This window comes from Ciconia boyciana, chromosome 1 (assembly GCF_034638445.1).
Source record: "Ciconia boyciana chromosome 1, ASM3463844v1, whole genome shotgun sequence".
Classification (NCBI taxonomy): Eukaryota; Metazoa; Chordata; class Aves; order Ciconiiformes; family Ciconiidae; genus Ciconia; species Ciconia boyciana.
This window is the reverse complement of record NC_132934.1, coordinates 8,971,566-8,988,547: the sequence shown is the minus strand read 5'-3', so window position 1 is coordinate 8,988,547 and position 16,982 is coordinate 8,971,566. Positions and strand designations below refer to the sequence as shown.

General features: G+C 44.6%; 1 protein-coding gene across 2 annotated transcripts in view; it reads right to left on the bottom strand.

Moving 5' to 3' along the window:
• The window catches only part of ELAPOR2 (endosome-lysosome associated apoptosis and autophagy regulator family member 2), a 112,917-nt gene that overhangs the window by 52,269 nt on the left and 43,666 nt on the right, over nt 1-16,982 (bottom strand). For both annotated transcript variants that reach the window (XM_072858370.1, XM_072858379.1), the window contains exon 2: nt 6,988-7,108. In XM_072858370.1, coding sequence (XP_072714471.1) covers nt 6,988-7,108 — 121 coding nt within the window. The remainder of the gene's footprint in view (nt 1-6,987; nt 7,109-16,982) is intronic.

The following is a 16,982-nucleotide window of genomic DNA, read 5'->3' as shown; positions in this document are numbered from 1 at the left end:
ATAAGCAAGGTGGGATTGCACATGTCCAGAAGAAGGGGTCAACTAAAGGACACACCTGTACGACCACCAAGGACCACCAGAGACCCCCACGGAAGCCCCTCGGAGCTCAAGGACGCATGTGTAATGACCACGCAAATATGATCATTAGTTCCAGAAAATAGAATGAATATGCATGATCATTCTGGGAAATTTGATGCATATGTATGTAACTGGACAATATAAGTTTCGGCTGATGTAACCTGCGGTATGCACGCTAGGTGGAACGATCCCCCGTGCATCCGGCGCCGTAATAAAGAATGCCTGCTTCTTAATACTACATTGGTGTTAAGGAGTTTGATTCCCTATTTCGGTGACACCATTATCCTCACTACTGTTTCTTTATTATGTACATAGCGACACTAAAATTAACAGATATTTATGAGATAAGGTGCAACCTATTCTTGTTTAGGATGGCAAAAAATAACTCGTATTCTGTGGAATAAGATAATTAATATTAAAAAAGAATTTGAGGTCAAAATGTGAACCCTTTAAGCCCTTTTTGGTCACAAACTCTGCTCAGAGGAGCATATCAGTGCACCTGGGCACAGTAAGGGCACACTCTGAACCAAATATTTGGGTTGTACTTGAGTGAGGGGAGACAAAGAACAGAGGAAGGAAAGGAGACATGGAAGGAAGGCAGGCTCCAAATTCAGACTTTTAATTTGAGTGTAAAACATGCAGCATATGGTCAGGCTGGCAGAAAAGCCTGACTGTGGCCACTGAAACAGACTGCAGCGTACTGTCAGCGGGAACACGATGCCAAGTCCTGCTCCCACTGCCAGGCCCCGAAAGGTCCCCATTAGGCACTGCAAACAGTCCCCACACCAAAGCAAAGGGTTTTTAGAGATACCAGCCATATGGGGGTGCAGGCAAGAGCTTAGCCCTGAAATCAAACGGCTCCCATTGACTGCAATAAATATTTTCCATTTAAAAAGCCAAGCACACTGCCCTGATGGCAGTGATCCTTATCGGCTAAATTCCCTTCCTGCTATCAGACTCATGAGGAGATCAGAGGGAGATCTGTGGTAATTAAAAATGAATGAGACCAAATCAGTTAAGCACATTCCCGACCGTCAAGAAGTAATGGAGTGATTCAGAGTCTGGATTTCTCTGAAGAAGGCTCTCTGCCCTCCATGCCCCTCAGTACAACACTCCCTGCCTCCACCTACGTACCTTACCTCCAGAACAGTACCGGGAAGATGGCTGGAGGGGACATCTTAAACGTGAAGCAGAGGAGAGCCACACAGAGTAGCTTTAGGTGTAATAAATATTGCCTTTTTCCTAGCCAGGATTCTTGCTGCACTTTTAATGCGCCTCTTTGCAGGATCCCTTGCAACTGTGATGTGCTGGTGTCAAAAATATTACTCATATCTGACCAAATACAAGCATGAGAGAGGTGGCCGAGCTGTCTGGCGTGGCCATGCCATGGCCTGTCTGGAGGCAGCCCGACCCTACAGGGTGAGCCTTGAGGTACCACACTGCGCTGAATGGCAAAACACAGGCTGACACCCTGAGGTGGGGTCTGAAAGTGGCGATGGCCGCAGCCCCTCAGGGCACAGAGATCAGGAAAAAAGAGGGGAGTGAAATATAGAAAGGGGCATGTCCCAATGCGTTGCAAGCGAGCTACTGTGCTGCAGAGCTACTCCTGCACCTTCCCTCCCACACGTGGGGTCACTGCATAGCAGGACCTCCTACAGCATCACAAACATCTGTCATGTGAGGTTCCTTCTTTCTTCCTACCTCCCACCTGGATGGTAAAGATGTTGTGGGGAGGGTGGCAGGAGAGGAAGGCGGGGTCATCATGCTGCTCTATGCTCAGAGCAAGATAAAGTGAAAAAAAACCCCTTCATCTAATATCCAGGTCATAAAGCAGTCAAAACATGAAAGTCCTTTCTATGCTGGATCCCATGACTAATTCTCAGAGGACCCTGTCTTCTCTGCAGGTAAATTTTGCCGATTAAGTTTTTGAAGACCTGAAAGGGATGAATCCTGACATGTTTCGGAGACTACAGCCATTTCAGGGAATGCTGGCAGTTACTCTCAGCGGGTCACAGTCAGCTGTGCTTTGCAGGTCGGCGTGCACTTCAAAATGCAGCAGAGCACAGAGATACCCAACCTAATTTTAAATGAGTTCATTCGAATGAAAAGCAGTAAAACACAACATCCTGAAAATGAACACATCTCGAGACACCGACTGAGCTCCAGTGCCACAGTTAGATTCCTCCAGAGATGTGAAGCACCTGAGCTAATACATTTTTAGCAGTCTCAAGTGTCTTTCCACTCCACTGGAGACCACAGCCTAGACGTATTTACAGAGACGATTGGAGACATTTAACATATCGTTATACCGTCTTTTAAATTCCTAGTTCAGGGACAATTTAAAGAGAATGACTGCTGAGCATTTGGAAGTGGGAGAGGTTGGCACAGCATTCTCAGGATCCAAAATTAATGACAGCCTGCAAGTCACTTCTGTTTTCAGGGAGCAGTAAAGATCAATAGCAGATATTCTCAAGCGGCAGGCATTTCTGAATAGATGAAAACAACTGCAAACAGTATATCATGAAGTCAGCAGTGGTGGCAGATGTGTTCCAAAAAAAACCACGTTCTCACCCAGATTCCTCCATATCCAGTGTCCTAACTGCCACCAAGGACCACTGAGGACTCTGCCAACCTCAAGGAGACAAAAAAAAAGCCCTAAGAGCTCATGCTGCTATACAACTGAAACCCTTTTTTAAGAGCAGAGACATAGTTGGCTCAGCTATGTCTCAGGACTAGTAGATACCAACCAAAACTTCTGAAGATAACAGATCTTCAAAGCTGGAAATCGTCCTGCCTGTGGTGATTGTACTGTGGTCCCCAGCTCTGCAGCCTGAAGGACTGAAAGAGATACCTAAGGGAGTCCAGGACTCCACCAAATATCAGGATGAGCCCCAGTGTCAGGACGCTCTGGTGTAGGGTAGGCTCTACAAGATGTAGCAGAATCTGAATATATTTGTAGAATGACCAGAAAGTTTCATCTCAAAGGATATGCTATACTTACAGTATTTCTTGATAGGCTTCAGGACAAAATAACTTCAGACCTATGGGAAAAGGAAGGCGTCCCATGGAGTCATTAATTACTTGGTGAGATGTGTATGTGGCTGTGACAGGTATGCTTCACCACCACCTCCCCAACCCGATAAAGATCGGGGCTTTTGGCACGGCGATCACCGGCTTTTCCCGCCTTTTGTGCTCTGCCGTGCTGCAGGCACGCACACACCTCGGCGGGGGGAGCAGGAGGGGCAGGACCCCTTGGTCACCAGACGGGGTCCACAGCCAGTGAGGTGCCTGGGCTCGGAGAAGCTTCTGGATCATGAGCAATTATGACCACAGCTCCGATCCGACCCAGGGTACAAATGGGGTGCCGCCGGAGACCCCCTTTGAGTGTGATCTTCTCGGAGCAGCGGGACTGTGTTTGGGACCTCTCCCCTCAGGTTGGGACGTCGCCTGAGGAAACTTCCCGGGACTGAGTGCCCTCACCTCCTGTGGTGAGTGATTTCTTCTGGATACATCCTTGAGTGAGCCCTCACCCCCCTCCCGGGTGAGCGGTTATATTTTCTGGGTACCCACGAGAGAGAGAGTGTTTCCCCCTCTGTGAGTGAGTGTGTGTGCGCACTTTGGATCATTATCCTTGTGTGGAATTCTTGCTGTGTAGTAACAATACCCCAGCTGACACTTCGAACCTGTTATATGTTAAATGTTATCAGAGTGTTGATTGGTTTCGGTTCACCCCTGTTTCTCATTGGTTTCTGTTGTGTGCTTTTGGCTGTTTTGTGAAATGAAGTTGTTTGAGCTTGTCCCTCATTTGAGTTAGTTTTAGTGTACCTCTCTGACAGCAACCCCTGGCCAAGTCTGTAGCACAAATCTCACTCTGTACATGATCCACTGAGAAGGTGCGTTGTAGCAGCCCCAAATACAGAACCTTTCATTTTCTTGAGGCTATAGGAATTTGTGCTTTTAGTATAAGACATCCTTGGTCCAGGTCCTGTGCTGTCAGATGAGACAGAAGCCACCAGCTCAAAGAATACGACAAGTCAGTGAGGAGGTGTCTATCTGTCAGCATTTTCAGTACAACTCATCATCAACAACAGACCCCCATGTGCAAACTCTGAAGAGCTGGAGGGCACCTAATTTTCAAAAGCTGCATCTCCCAGTATATCCTACCCATTGAAGAATGGACTGTCAGCCAAACTCTATGCTGGTTCAAATATTTTGCAGTAAAAACCACAACGTTAGCCAAGCTGAATGGGAGGGGTGTTCCCTACACATTCCTGCAGTGATTGACTGCTGTTGACAGATTCATGTTTTCAGCCTTAAAAATTGGTTGTTCTTAAAGCAAAAGGTGAAAGACTAAGAGATGAGAAACCTAAAATGACTTTTGCCATCCGAATATAGCCAGACATCTCCTGAAGCCAGATAATCTACTACAGATACAAAAAAAGACAGAACTATATTAACACCACTGCACTCCCGAGAGCCCAGAGATATGAGATCTGAAGGGCTCAGTAAAAAAAGTCAAATATCCAATTGCTTCTCAAACCAGCTGAATTGCCATGGAACTTAACAGCAACACAACAAGGAGGAGAGGCATCAACTGAGATGAGTTTTCCAGCGTATTTAACAGAATCCTGTACTTTGGCATATAATATCACAGCCAATCTATTGGGCAAAGTTTTCCCCTTGCCTAGCAGGGGAAGATATGGAGAAGCCGGAGATTCATCTATTGTTATAAAACAGTTGAATTTTCATTGGAACTGATTTAAGACCAGAAAGACACACAAATCAGAGGAGATGAAGAGGGAAGTGCACCATTTGTTGAAATCTGTAGCAGAAAGTAGAGGAGAGTGTAGTGTTGCTGGACCTTAAACCATTTGTCACAAGGTTTAAGAAGAAATAGTGTCTATTAGAAAAAATGAGTTATACCTATGTCACCGAAATCGGGAATCAAACTCCTTAACACCAATGTAGTATTAAGAAGCAGGCATTCTTTATTGCAGCGCTGGATGCACGGGGGATCGCTCCTCCTAGCGTGCATATCACAGTTCGCATCAACCAAAACTTATATTCTTCAATCACATACATATACATCAAATTTCCCGGAATGATCATGCATATTCATTCTATTTCCCAGAACTAATTATCATATTCGCGTGGTCATTACGCATGCGTCATAGAGCTCCGAGGGGCTTCCACGGGGGCCTCCGGTGGTCTCTGGTGGTCGTGCAGGTGTGTCCCCTTGTTGACCCCTTTTTCTGCACATGCGCAATCCCACCTGGCTGATGTAACCCATTTCCCTCTCCATGGTCCACGGTTTCTAACAATATGATTGATGCTTGGCTACCCCTATTCCTATTCTAGTACAAACCAACTGTTCTAGTGGGTCAGCTAGTCCTCGACCTATTGTCAAGATGGGCTGGGGCTGTACTGGGAACATAGCAGCATTGTTCATAACCATGATTTATTATGCTCTATTCTATGTTATTCTCCCCCGCCCCCGGATTACAAAAGTTATCAATTAACTACTTCGGTTACACCTATGTACTCCACAGTACACCCAAAGTGGTTGTGCAGCATAAGGGATAACACTATCTGCTCCTTTATAGTGCAAACAGCAAAAAGTAACAGCCTTGAAGTACAACAAGGGAGACTGAACAGCAGAAAAAGCTGTAACAGGAGGGAAAATGAATAGAACAAAATCGATGAGCAAATATCTGGGGAGCTTGTAGGCTCTTCATCACCAGAGGTCCCTGAAAACAGTCCAGCCAAACATCAGCCATGAATGACAAAATCATTGCTACTGTAGCTATTTGGGCTGGGGGATGAATTATGGGATCACCTGAGGTGCTTCCCAGCTCTGTATTTCTGTAATTGAAAAACACATCCTAAGGATATACAGAGATTCCACATGTAAAACCTTGGAAACTAAACCCAAATACCAGGAATGACACAGGCAGCTTCTCAAAGGAAGCTTGCAAGCAGTCAGAAATCTTCCAGTGGTCAACACTGCTACAGAAAACATTTATGTGCTTTACGCTGGAACATACGCTGTAAAGAAATGAACAATAAACCTTTACAGGAGAAGAGTCAGAAGTGCATAAAATTTCACCTCTCCTACACTAGAACTGAAAGGACATTGCCAATGTTCATCCTGCTTGTCAGATACAATGATTTATACCCCCTGGTACAAATTACTGAGAAAGTAAAGCACTTCTAGGATCTTTTGTGAAGAGAATTGCTAGAGCAAGAAAGTGTGATGGGAAAGAGCATTCAGCTTGGGAAGCTACATAACAGTGAGGGAATAGTCCAAACTTGTTTGCAGAGCTGCAGTTTGCTTATGTCCCCAGATGCAAAGAAGTGTTTTAACATTAAATAACGCAGGACCAAGTGATATGAGAACATTCCAAGTTGTTTAAATACATAAATAAATAAAATGCAAAAGCTTCATCATGAAAATAACTCAGACAAATAAAACATTTACCATTACTTATGCATTCAGCTTATTAATTAGCTAAATAATGCAGGTAACGAGAATGTGGACACTATGCAAATATAATTTGGCCACTCCTGGTCACCATTTTGGCCAATACAGCTACAAATGAACTGGAGAGCTGCAGAACTTAAGAGTACGGCAGCTCAAGATACGCAACCACATCTCTTCAAGGGATGTTGTGATAGACGTGGCTTATCTGTGAATTAGCATACAAGGGTACTCATAGCAGATATTGAGTTACACAACTACGTTGCAAAGACAATCCCTGCTCCACAGCTCCAAGAGACAAGAAGAAGGATTGGAGGGGAAGGACTAACTCAGGGACAATCAGGACATCAGCGACAGAGCTAAGAAGCCACACAGGGGTAAACAGCACAAACAGCTAGTAACGGTCTGTAAAGTGAAAAGTGCCAACATACTGCATTCCTTCCCTTTAACCGGGTCGGGTAGTCCAGAGCACTCCACCGACGGATTCGGGACAGCCACCCTCCATCTGGAGCCACTGCTGTCACATTCTGTGTACTCGAAGTGGTAATCTGTCTGCAAGCAATTACAAATAGTTTCAGTTTCATCATAACATTTGCATATTAAGCTCATTAATCAAGACTGGGATTAGCAAACTCAGTTATAATTAAACCAGAAATGAAGTAGCTGGTGTGGAACATACTGTGTAGCACTGTCACTGCTTTGATGATCACCATGTATCATCACAGAGCAAGCACAAAGCACATCGGATGCTGTGCAGCACAAATGCTAAGGCAGAGGGTGGGATTTGCAAAATCACTTGAGAGACAGGACACAGATTCCACTATAATTTTTTTCCCAGTCTCTTAAGCAGGATTGATCCCAAACTTCTGGCTGTCATGGTATCTGATCTACAGCAGCCAACCAGGCTTCCTCTTTGGTCAATGGGGCAAGCCATACCCAGAGCACGAGTCATCCCATGTTAAGTTGGATGTCTAAGATGGATAGGATGAATCACCTTCTGCAAGTGCCCTTCCCTCTTCATTGATTCAGGGGAAGCCCAGACAAATTAGGGGAGATAAACCCGGTATTGGGATACCTCCAAAAATGCCATCTAGGGAGAGCTCTGAGGAGTACCTCAAGGCGGAATGATGGTGTGAGGCGAGATCAGTCCCATGATCTCTGTGACTGAGATAAGCCCTGAGCTTATCACTTTCTAAGTGAAAAGCAGTAAGAAAATTCCTATCATTAGCTAGGAAAGAATATTAGTTATTTATCTTATTAATAATATTGATTCAGATCCCACATACAATCTAGACTCACATCTAGCTACTTTTTTAGTTTTGTCTTTGTAGCTTTGTTTCCAAATTCATAGCCCAGTATTTTACTATTAAAATAAACCTCAGCAACATCTTGTTCTTGAACCAGCTTGGTATCAAGAGAGAGTTTGGGTGAAGCTGGCAGAATTGGTGCATAACTTTCTTCAGCGGGAACAGACCTATATTAAAATGACACATACTGGCAAGCTCCATGAGATGTCTCCACATGGGCAAGGCCACCTCCAGCTCCCTTTGCAGTCAATACAGGGAAAACGTTGACCACATGCCTATTTTAGACACCTGCTGCAGAGGGGACGAGGAGATAACACATGTCCTAGAAACACTTCTTTCTCTCCACTGGCTACAGAGGGAGAACAGCCACTTGGTTTGGATGAAGACTTTTCCATTTCCTCAGGGGAACCCTACCTCCAACACTGCACGGACCTGCATGGCTCATAAAAATAATACACAAAATTGTGGGACTGAGGAAAAAGGGATCAGAGCTTTAGCCACAGGCTCGATGTTTACGCAGCTTTAGGGCAGACTGGTGTGGTGGATCCATGAAGTTTGATTGTTTCCTTTCAGTTTAGCTGGCTTCTCCTGGCAGGACTGACCATGAACCAAGGAGGGGGAAGGCAGCGGTCATGTCCACAGCCCTAGGCACAAGCAGAAGAGCTCCTTATCTGGCGTAGCTCACTCTCACTGTGGCGAAACCCACCCATGAGGCAGCATAAATCTGCCTTCCTAAAGATCTGTGCCACCATGACTGCAGACACCAGTTCTTAAGCTATGCTACCCTAGGAAGAAGTACTCTGTGCACACAAGGATTATTTTGGCGGCAATCTTTTCCTGCTCCTTCTATGACGCCTTGCAGTGCCGACATCCCACATGATGGAGCAGAAGAAGGGAAATCAGGTGGATAAGGGTCGGTCCATGCTGGCTCTTGTATAGATTAGTTAATCCCTGCAAATATTCAGCTGACTCACAAGGAGAAGACCTGCAATTCTCCTCATTTACTTATAGAAAAACAAACAATACTGTGTTTATTGCATCTTCTACTGTTACCATAGCTCTCCAGAGATATTCAGACATTAATAAAGTTCTACCTAAACATCATTAAAGCCTTTGCTATTTTGCATCCAAGTGCAAATAATATTCTGATTTCTGTGGAATTAATATTTTCATGATTCAATAAATGTCTTTGTGGCTCAACCTATGGTTTAGAAACCTAACTAACAGCACAGCAGAAAGGAAAACTATTTGTCTCAAAAATAAATCAAGGCATAAGAAGATACTATGAAACCCAGAGCTACACGTGAAATACGATATACCACACTCTCAACTCTACAAATATACTCAATTAAAATATGCATTTTCCCCCTTTCATCTCATGATACAATCTTCAAGGAACAGAAAAAAACAGTACTTAATCATCTTGGTAAGAAATCTGCCTATAAGGCAACCAGAATACATAAATAACATATCTGTAATAGATACATCTCATAGTTCATATCACATAAGAAAAAAATGTTCTATTAAATTAAATATGCAAAACTGGAGTGAAGCAAAGAAAAGGATATTGAAATGCTCTGAATCTCACTCATGTTCAGATCTCTTTTCTATTTAATATCAGGTCAAAAAAATTACAGAGAGCAGTTTGGTGTCAACAATCCAGGTTGCTCTCATAGTCGCCCTCTCAAAATACACTTCAGGGATGTCTAGCCACCATGCAATCCCTCTGCAACCAGAGGAGGTCTCAGAAGTGGTGCAGCTGGGAGGAACACACCATGCAGTGCAGAAACATCCCCTCTAATGGTTGTCTGACTGTCAGCTATCACTGGAGATTCAAAACTCAGGACAGTAACTAAAATTATAAAGAAAAAAAGGTTTCTGCTCTCCTTCCAAGTTCAGGCAGAAAAGTCAGGTCTCCATCTCTCCTATTCCATCCCTCCATGGAAATCTCTCCAGCTGTAACCAGTCAGATGAGATTTCTGGAGAGATGGAGCCAAGAGATGTCCTTCCCTCTGACCACCCCATTCCTGTGTGCAGCTAGCCATGTAAACAGAGGCATCCCAAGACTTACAAGTAAGATTGTACAGCAGAACTAAAGTTCTTACATGATCTCTTTCCATTACTTTTTCCTCTGCTATGCTCAGTTCCCTTAGGGAAGAGGGGGATTTTTTTTGTTGTTTTCTATCTGACCTTCAGCTCAATTTTATGTCTGAAAACCACTCTATGGGCTTGGTTTTTCCTCTGGTAATTGACTGTAATGAAGACTTTGCAATTAATTTCTGCCCTTGGTCACATATGCATAGAACCAAAAATCTGTGCCAGCTACCATCTTAGAATCACAGAATCATAGAATCACAGAATGATTTGGGTTGGAAGGAACCTTAAAGACCATCTAGTTCCAACTCCCCTGCCATGGGCAGGGATACCTTCAACTAGATCAGGTTGCTCAAAGCCCCATCCAGCCTGGCCTTGAACACTTCTAGGGAGGGGACATCCACAGCTTCTCTGGGCAGCCTATACCAGTGCCTCACCACCCTCACAGTAAAGAATTTTTCCTAATATCTACTCTATATCTACCGTCTTTCAGTTTAAAACCGTTACCCCTTGTCCTATCACTACACTCCCTGATAAAGAGTCCCTCCCCATCTTTCCTGTAGGCCCCCTTTAAGTACTGGAAGGCTGCTATAAGGTCTCCCCCGAGCCTTCTCTTCTCTAGGTGAAACAACCCCAACTCTCTCAGCCTGTCCTCATAGGCGAGGTGCTCCAGCTCCCTGATCATCTTCATGGCCCTCCTCTTGAGCAGGTCCATGTCTTTCTTATGCTGGGCGCCCCAGAGCTGAACACTGTACTCCAGATGGAGTCTCAGGAGAGCAGAGTAGAGGGGCAGAATCACCTCCCTTGACCTGCTGGCCACGCTTCTTTTGATGCAGCCCAGGATGTAATTGGCTTTCTGGGCTGCTAGCGCACATTTCCAGCTCATATGCAGTTTTTAATCCACGAATACCCCCAAGTCCTTCTCCACAGAGCTGCTCTCAATCCACTCATTGCCCAGCCTGTATCCATATTTGGGATTGCTCCGACCCAGGTGCAGGACCTTGCACTTGGCCTTGTTGAACTTCATGAGGTTCGCACGGGCTCACCTCTAGCCTGTCAAGGTCCCTCTGGATGGCATCCCTTCTCTCTAGAGTATCAACCACACCACTCAGCTTAGTGTCATCCACAAAGTTGCTGAGGGTGCACTCAATCCCACTGTCCATGTCCCCAACAAAGACACTAAATAATACTGGTCCCAATACAGACCCCTGAAGGACACCACTCGTCACTGGTCTCCACCCGGACATTGAGCCATTGACCGCAACCCTTTGAGTGCAACCATCCAGACAATTCCTTATCCACCGAGTAGTCCGTCCATCAAATCCATGTCTCTCCATTTTAGAGACAAGGATGTTGTGTGGGACAGTATCAAATGCTTTGCACAAGTCCAGGTAGATGATATCAGTCACTCTTCCCTTATCCACCAATGCTGTAACTCCGTCGTAGGAGGCCACCGAATTTGTCAGGCATGATTTGCCCTTAGTGAAGCCATGTTGTCTGTCACCAATCACCTCTTTGTTTTCCATGTGCCATAGCATAGTTTCCACAAGGATATGCTCCACGATCTTGCCAAGCTCCATGATCTTGCCAGGCACAGAGACTGACCAGCCTATAGTTCCCTAGGTCTTCCTTTTTTCCCTTTTTAAAAATGGGGGTCATGTTTCCCCTTTTCCAGTCAGTGGGAAATTCACCTGTCTGCCATGACTTTTCAAATATGATGGACAGTGTCTTAGCAGCTTCATCTGCCAGTTCCTTCAGGACCCTCGGATGCATCTCATCAGGTCCCATGGACTTGTACACCTTCAGGTTCCTTAGATGGTCTGAACCTGATCTTCTCCTACGGTGGGCAGTACTTCATTCTCCCAGACCCTGCCTTTGGGTTCTGTAAATTGGGCGGCGTGGCTAGAGCACTTGCCAGTGAAGACCGAGGCAAAAAAAGTTGTTGAGTACCTCAGCCTTCTCCATGTCAGTTGTAGCCAGGTCTCACATTTCACTCATCATGGGGGGTACAGTTTCTTTCATCTTCCTTTGTTGTCCTATGTACCTGAAGAAACCTTTCTTGTCATTTTTCATATCCCTAGCCAAGTTCAGCTCCAGCTGTGCCTTGGCTTTCCTATACTATACTATACTATACTATACTATACTATACTCTATACTATAGTTTTACCTAGAAACAACCACTGAGGGCCCAGCTGTACTCCTCTTTTATAAGCAGAATATATCCACACTGCATCACAGGCATGACAGCAGCTCACAACTTCAGCTGCAACACTGGCCACCTTTAAATTCACCATCTTGGCTACTTATGGTGGGTGAATATAACTGCACGGAGCTCTGGTTCAGTTAAATGATCCAGCATCTCAAGCTGGTTTATCAGCCATGGTGACATTGTCCTCAGCACCCAGCACAGCTCAGGTCCATCCCTACGAGCTGGAAGCACACCTTGACTGCAGCACCGACACCTTCAGAGCACACGCAATGTATGCAGGCACTGGAAATCGCCCATTAACACTGGCTTACCAGGCTCAGCGCTTCTAATCTGCCTCAGCAATTTGAACTTCCAAATATAGAAGGCTGACAGAGGAGCCTCCTCAGCACCGTGGGACACTTCCAACACCTTTGCCTCTCACTGAAAAATGCCGTTGCATTATGTTGGGATTTCTTCTCCTCCTCCCTGATGGAGAAATTTCTTCATCCACCAGTTCTCTGAAATGAATTTCATGGCAAATCTATTGCCAGATGTTATCCGTTGCCAGCTATTACTCTGCTTTTGCTTTCAATGTTTTCTTCCCTACTATCATCCAGACATATAGTAGCTTTAAATTTGGCCATGGGCCTGTTTTAATTTTAACTGTAATTCTGACTCTGTTTTATTACTTTTCTGGGCTTGGCCTTAACGTTCTAAACATGTCCCTCCCCCAGTTCAGCTGTTATTTCTTATAACATTTCCTATTTTATTGCTTATAATTCCTAGGCTTTGGCAAAACTGGTTTGAATTTCAGACCCAAAAGAGTAGGTTTCCATAGGAAAGTGTCTCTCAGGAAAAAATGAACACCCCATATAGGGTTAAGCTTAAAAAAAAGGTAATTTTCTAAATGGAAAATTGATGCTGTTCCAAGAAGCCGCTCAGAATCAATGTGTAGTCCTCAGCATTAAATTTCAAATGAAAGGTTAATAGTAACCTGAAAAATGCCACCAAAAATAGGCAAGTGCGTTTGTTTTACCCTGTGCTGAATTTTGCTTTATTGTTCTTGGAGAATTAGTGAAATCACATCTGCACTACCATGCAAAGCTGTTATAAGAAACTCTCTGACGTACATACGCTCTCTTTGAAAGACACCATGGACAAAAAAAGATGCTCTCATGCATGCACATGACATCAAAGAGATGAACTGGTCACAGCTCTGCCAGGGGGAGAAAAAAAAAACAGAATTTGTCCAGCATCCTATGTTCAAAAAGCATCGATACAGGATCGATGGTGTGGGTCTGCCACCTTCGCACGCATCCTGTGCAAAACTCTAGCAGACACCTCCTGGCTCCCTGGGAGTACATGCACCTCCTGCCCTGCAGCCCTTCTCTACTCCCAGCCCACCATGAGCTGGCTGAGCAACACTTCAGCAAGGCATGTCTCCCCCAGGGGGTCTTCCAGCTCCACTGCCCCTCTTCTCATACAGTCCTTGGCTTGACTTTAAGTGGCACCGAGTGCTCCTCCTTGCCCAGGTCCCCAGACCCAGTGCATGTGGTGTTGATGTCTCCCGTGCAGACCTCTACATCTGAGCTAGTCATCTCATGGTCCTTTACAACAGTTGACAGACACAGGCATTTCCAGGGCACAGCTCCTCTGTCTTAAAGTAAATGCCTATTTCAGGGCATTTCTGAAACCCTAGAAGTATCGGTTTCCTCTCCATTGACTGGAGAGCTTTCTCCCAGATGACCCCCTGTAGAACTGAGCTTTCTCCATGACAAAGAGCAACACTCACTTCAATGCTTTTGCTATTCTTCTGCACCAATCTTTTCATGCTGTCCTTTCACCTAGATGGGAGATGCCCTGTAGCCCTTCCCACTTAACTAGAACTGAAGGTCAGAGAGGACACAAGCCTTTACAACTAGTTCTCAATGCCCTGAACACTTGATCTGGGCAGAAAACAATGGATGAAGCCCAGGAGCAATAAACATTTACAATACCTGTTATGAAATATAATAGCAAGAGTCTCTTGCAATTTAACAGCTTGCTCTGCTCATGTTGTTTTCCAACCACAGACATCACTGACCCAAAAAAATAAAAGAAAAAAAGCTTCTGCCCTACCTGCCACAATATTACTAAACAACTCTCAACAGGTCTGTCACATATTCCTTCCCTGATCTTGCATTGCTTGTTCCACTGATACTTTTGCTTAACCCGATTAACTGCACACAATGCTATTAAAAGATATTGTTTGCCAAAAGGGGCATCCGTAATCTTTACAGACCCATGTGCTACCTATATTTACATGTGCAATAGGGATTAGCTGTGTATTTATTTAAAAAAAAAAAAAGACCCACACACAAATAAAAGCCTCTTTAAGGAAAGAATGAATACAGGAGGAGGTAAGAAGGGAGTCCAACCCCACTGAGCACTCTTGTGATCCTCCCAGACTAATCACACTGAAAAAGAGACAACGCTTTCACTTCCCTGGTACACCGAGACATGATCTCCCAAAAGACAGCAGACGTAGAAACACGGCAGTCTGCATGGCTGTGTTTCCCCATGTCTGGCCTCTGTAGCATTAGCACACTCAGGGACTACGCTTTCAACACTTTGAGACTGCTCCAGTGCTTTCAAAGGCTGCCTATCAGTCACTTCTCCTAATTCAGGCTTTGAAAGAGAAGATGCAAGTTCCCATTTCTTATTAGTTTTGGGCTTGTAGCCCATCCTCTTCTTTTACTGCACTCATTATTTCTAATTATATCCTCTGGCATCAGTAAATATTCCTGCTTCCTGTCTGTGCTCCTATCATCCCCAGCCCATGAGTGAGCAGCAGACCCGTCTGTCAGCAGGGCTCTGTCACATCACTCATTCAGACCTAATGCCCAGCTGTACGCTTCTCCTGAACATGAACATGTTCCTCTTAAATCTCCTTTAAAATTACTTATATTAGTGCTTTTCAGCTGAAAACTTGCGCCAGGCTTTCAATTCTTTCCATCCTTATTCCTAAATCCCCAAATTCCTAAAGACACTTATGTGTATTCTGTTGCATATCTCTTTCCGGACTCCTAATTCATTTGCGGCTTTTTTAGCAGTGAGAAACCTAGCCTTAATTGCATTACTTAGAACCCCACAAGGCAGCTGTACATATTCAGACTTTCTGAAAATCAGTCTATTTGCATCTTGAGCCTACTTCAAGCACCAGGTTTCAACCACCAGAAGCTGAGGCTGAAACACTGCCAAAGCCATCTGCAAATTAAAGATGAACTGAAGAGGTTTATTGAATGTAAGCCAAAATTCAGCAAAAATATATCATCAATATTTGTGAGGAATCAGAATAAATGACATTTTAGGTAAGTTTTTATGTAACCTGTTTAAACATAATTTCCAGGATTCTAACCCAAATGTATTAAAATAAATGTCTAGTCCTAGGCCAGTGAGCAGAGTGACCTGCAGTGGACAGATCTCTGCAGAATGATGGGGTAAGTTCAGAGAACCATGAGCAGCTCTGTCAGCAGGAGGAGGACAGAGACAACCCTTATCAATGTTTAGAAACAAACAGCTGATAGAAAAGTGTTTGGATGAATATTGTGTCCCAGTGGAAATGAGAAAGGTACTGAGCTCTCGTATCAACCAGGTCAAAGGATTTCCTTTGCCCTTGGTCAGCATACTGCAGTATGGGATGATGGTCAGCAGAGACAGCATATGCTTCCAGCACATCTCGGACATCCAGAGCAGGGCACGTGAACTGTACTTGTTTCTCCCTCCAGAGCTGGAGGAGCTAGCTAGCCCAGCTTGGACACACACGTTTCTACACAACATCTGAGGTTAGGTGGGACAAGTCCTTCCCTGTGTACCTCTTCACCCAGCTGTGACATGCTGGGCTGCCATTTCAATTTTGAATGCATTGGTGCAGCCTCTGAACAGCTCCTAGTCCAAGAGGCACCCACCTCTTAACTGAGCCTCCCAGAGATGCTTATCATAGAAATACTGTGTTATTACTATGGCAGAGTTTTAAAGTAAGAGATAGCAGGGCTAGAAGGGCACTTCAGAAGACATTTAATCCATCTTCTTGTCCCCCATACCTAAACTATTCCTGAAAGAAGTTTGCCTAACCTCTTAGAATATCCCCAGTGATGGATGTTACATACCTTCCCATGGTAAAGCTCATAGTTACTGGCTAGATAAAATGATGCTAATGTGCATGGACCATTCATCAGGCAGCTAATGAAGCAGTTATCATCACCAAGGAAGCTGAGCACAAGAGCTAGGAGAAATACGTGGGGGTGAAGTGTTTATTTGTTGAAAAGCACAGCCCATTTCAACAACTAAACAGAGCAGGCTGGCACCAATGGCAGGCTGTGTCCTTCCAAGAAACTGCATTTACTATACTATACATTTACTATACATTTACTATATGGTTTGTTAAGGACAGCGCATTCCCATGTAACACAACATCGCCTGCATGAAGCTTCAGGGCTGTGGTCTGATCAAAGTCTTCTCTTGGCCTTCAGCCACCCTCACTCTGGCTGAAGTCAGTGGCGATTTCACCAGCCTCACTGGGCACCGGACGGGGTCAGACACAATCATCTTTCAGCAGAGACGGTGTGCTTTTTCACTCTGACATTTCTTCAGCCTTTGCCAAATCCCTTTCAGCAGCAGCCCAGTAATGACTAGGAGAGTTTTTATTATCATTATCTTATTTATCCTTTCAGTGACCATTTTCAGTCTGAAAAGGTCAGGTCAGCCCAGCCAGCAGCCCTTTGACTGTAAGAAATTTATTTTTCTTTTAAATAAAACTTCACAAACAAGGTATGTGCAGCACTAGCCCAGCCATCTT